This window comes from Watersipora subatra, chromosome 2 (assembly GCF_963576615.1).
Source record: "Watersipora subatra chromosome 2, tzWatSuba1.1, whole genome shotgun sequence".
Lineage (NCBI taxonomy): Eukaryota > Metazoa > Bryozoa > Gymnolaemata > Cheilostomatida > Watersiporidae > Watersipora > Watersipora subatra.
The window spans coordinates 57,895,109-57,897,409 of NC_088709.1; the positions used below are offsets into that span (position 1 = coordinate 57,895,109).

At 40.1% G+C, this 2,301-nt stretch overlaps 1 protein-coding gene across 1 annotated transcript; it reads left to right on the forward strand.

Annotated features, from left to right (window-relative positions):
• The first annotated feature begins 1,288 nt into the window (after nucleotides 1–1,288).
• LOC137388369 (uncharacterized) lies at nucleotides 1,289–2,011 on the forward strand. Its single transcript, XM_068074855.1, has one exon. The coding sequence runs from the start codon at nucleotides 1,289–1,291 to the stop codon at nucleotides 2,009–2,011; it is 723 nt and encodes a 240-aa protein (XP_067930956.1).
• Nucleotides 2,012–2,301: the final 290 nt, after the last annotated feature.

A 2,301-nucleotide genomic window follows, 5' to 3' on the forward strand; every position in this document is an offset into this window, starting at 1 on the left:
GCATTAGCCAATATCCATCATTATCAATATTACACTATATTTCACACTGTTGTTTTTCATACCAACAAACACCTAGCAAACCATATCTTAACACATTGCATGTGGTTGTGTCTACATATTTTATTAGCAATATCTACAATTGGCAGGAATTTCATTCTCTGAAAACATGATTAATTTGGGGATTAGTGGGCATTCCAATTAGATGAGAACTCTATTGCACGCGGCCAACCAGGAATTTGAATGGGAAGACGTTAGCATCAGGTAAAGCAAACAAAGCGCTTTTGTGTAGAGAAACCCGTTACTGAAGCCACATCAAACTACAGCAAAGAAAGAGTGTCTGTTCAAAGAGACCCATATTGAATGAAGGTAAAAGTTGAATTTTCATTAATCACAAATTTGTAAGCTGCTACTTGTCAGCTTTTGCGTATTACATAATAACTCTAGAAACTACTGTATGTGCACAATCGGCGTAGTCTGGTTCAATCTTGCACAAACCAGCTCTAAAAGAAATGGCAATCTTTCACAGTGTGTTATGATTAATAAAACATTACATTGTTAATCTTGCCATTCATTTATTCTTACTATAGGCTTTCAGAGCTTCCAACAGAACTTTGTTGTATGCCTTCTAGTCCATTGCGTAAAAATGACTCGCTCAAGATTTTTCTATTAATCACATACTTTTTAATAACTTCAAATTTATCGTGCCGACATTTTAGTTTGAGTTAAACTTACTTATAATTCACTAATAATCTGTGCTGGCCAAATTAATAGCATTGTAAATTACCCAGAATAGTTTTTGGTAGCTCTTTTTCTGTGTTGAGAATGTTTGCATAATTTAAGACAATTGTACTTGCAGCTTGTATCAAGTATGTTCATGAAAAAGTTTTTTGTTTACTTTTTCATCCGTTGATGAAAAATTAAACAAAAACATTAGATACATTTTCCATAACAATATAAAATAAAACTCATGAAGCAATACTCACATATAGAGCAGCAATGACAGCAGGGTCTACATATGATGCTGAAACAGGGTTAGACCAGTTAGCGTAGTTGTTGCTAGAGTCAAATGTTCTAATCCGGAAATAGTAGGTGCTGATGTTAGCTGACTCAGGAAGGCCAAGCATTGCTGGAGTAATGGCACCTGGAACACATGTGCAAGGTTACCATTTTACTACTCCCAGCATCAGCACATTTTGAAAAAATTTAAGCTTCTTAATTGTTCAAGATTTTAACAAAATCTTGGTTGTTTCAAAAATAATTTATAAAAGATTTTTTATAAATGACCAGTATGTTGTTTCGCAAAAGTCCTGCTTCTGAACCTGTCCTCATCCACCCCTTTTGCACCCCTCCTACCATCTGCACCCCTCCTAACATCTGCACCCCTCCTCATCTACTCCTTCTTCACCCCTCCTATCATCTGCACCCCTCCTCATCTACCCCTTCTGCACCCCTCCTACCGTCTGCACCCCTCCTCATCTACTCCTTCTTCACCCCTCCTACCATCTGCACCCCTCCTCATCTACTCCTTCTGCATCCCTCCTACCGTCTGCACCCCTCCTCATCTACTCCTTCTTCACCCCTCCTATCATCTGCACCCCTCCTCATCTACCCCTTCTGCACCCCTCCTACCGTCTGCACCCCTCCTCATCTACTCCTTCTTCACCCCTCCTACCATCTGCACCCCTCCTCATCAACTCCTTCTGCACCCCTCCTACCATCTGCACCCCTCCCACCATCTGCATCCCTTCTCATCTACCCTTTCTTCACCCTTCCTACCATATGCACCCCTCCTACCATCTGCACCCCTCCTCATCTACTCCTTCTTCACCCCTCCTACCATCTGCACCCCTTATGCACCCTTGCTTCCACCTGCACCCCTTCTGCACCCTTCCTACCATCCTCATCCTTTCTGAACCCCTCCTACCGTCTGCATCCCTCCTATTATTATAGCAAAGTTGTGTTACCTTTTGTCTTGTTTATGTTACCTCATACTCAGTTGTCTCAGGATTAGAATGCTTGCAATCATGTACGCTGTGGGCAATCTGAGCTCGAAGTTTTCAATTAATATCTGTTTATGAATTTTTTTTTAGATGTTTTTACCTTTATAGTATTTTCAAATATGCGCAAATGTTCTTAGCTTTACAGAAAAGCATTCTTTTCTGAGCAGTTAGACTTCTTCGCAATGATCTGAAGATTTATCTGCAAACTTTAAGTGCTATGCAGCTTATGCAATAGCAAAGTTTTGCATATGGTATCTCATAGTCAGCTGTCTCAGATTTGGAATGATAGCATTCATGTACA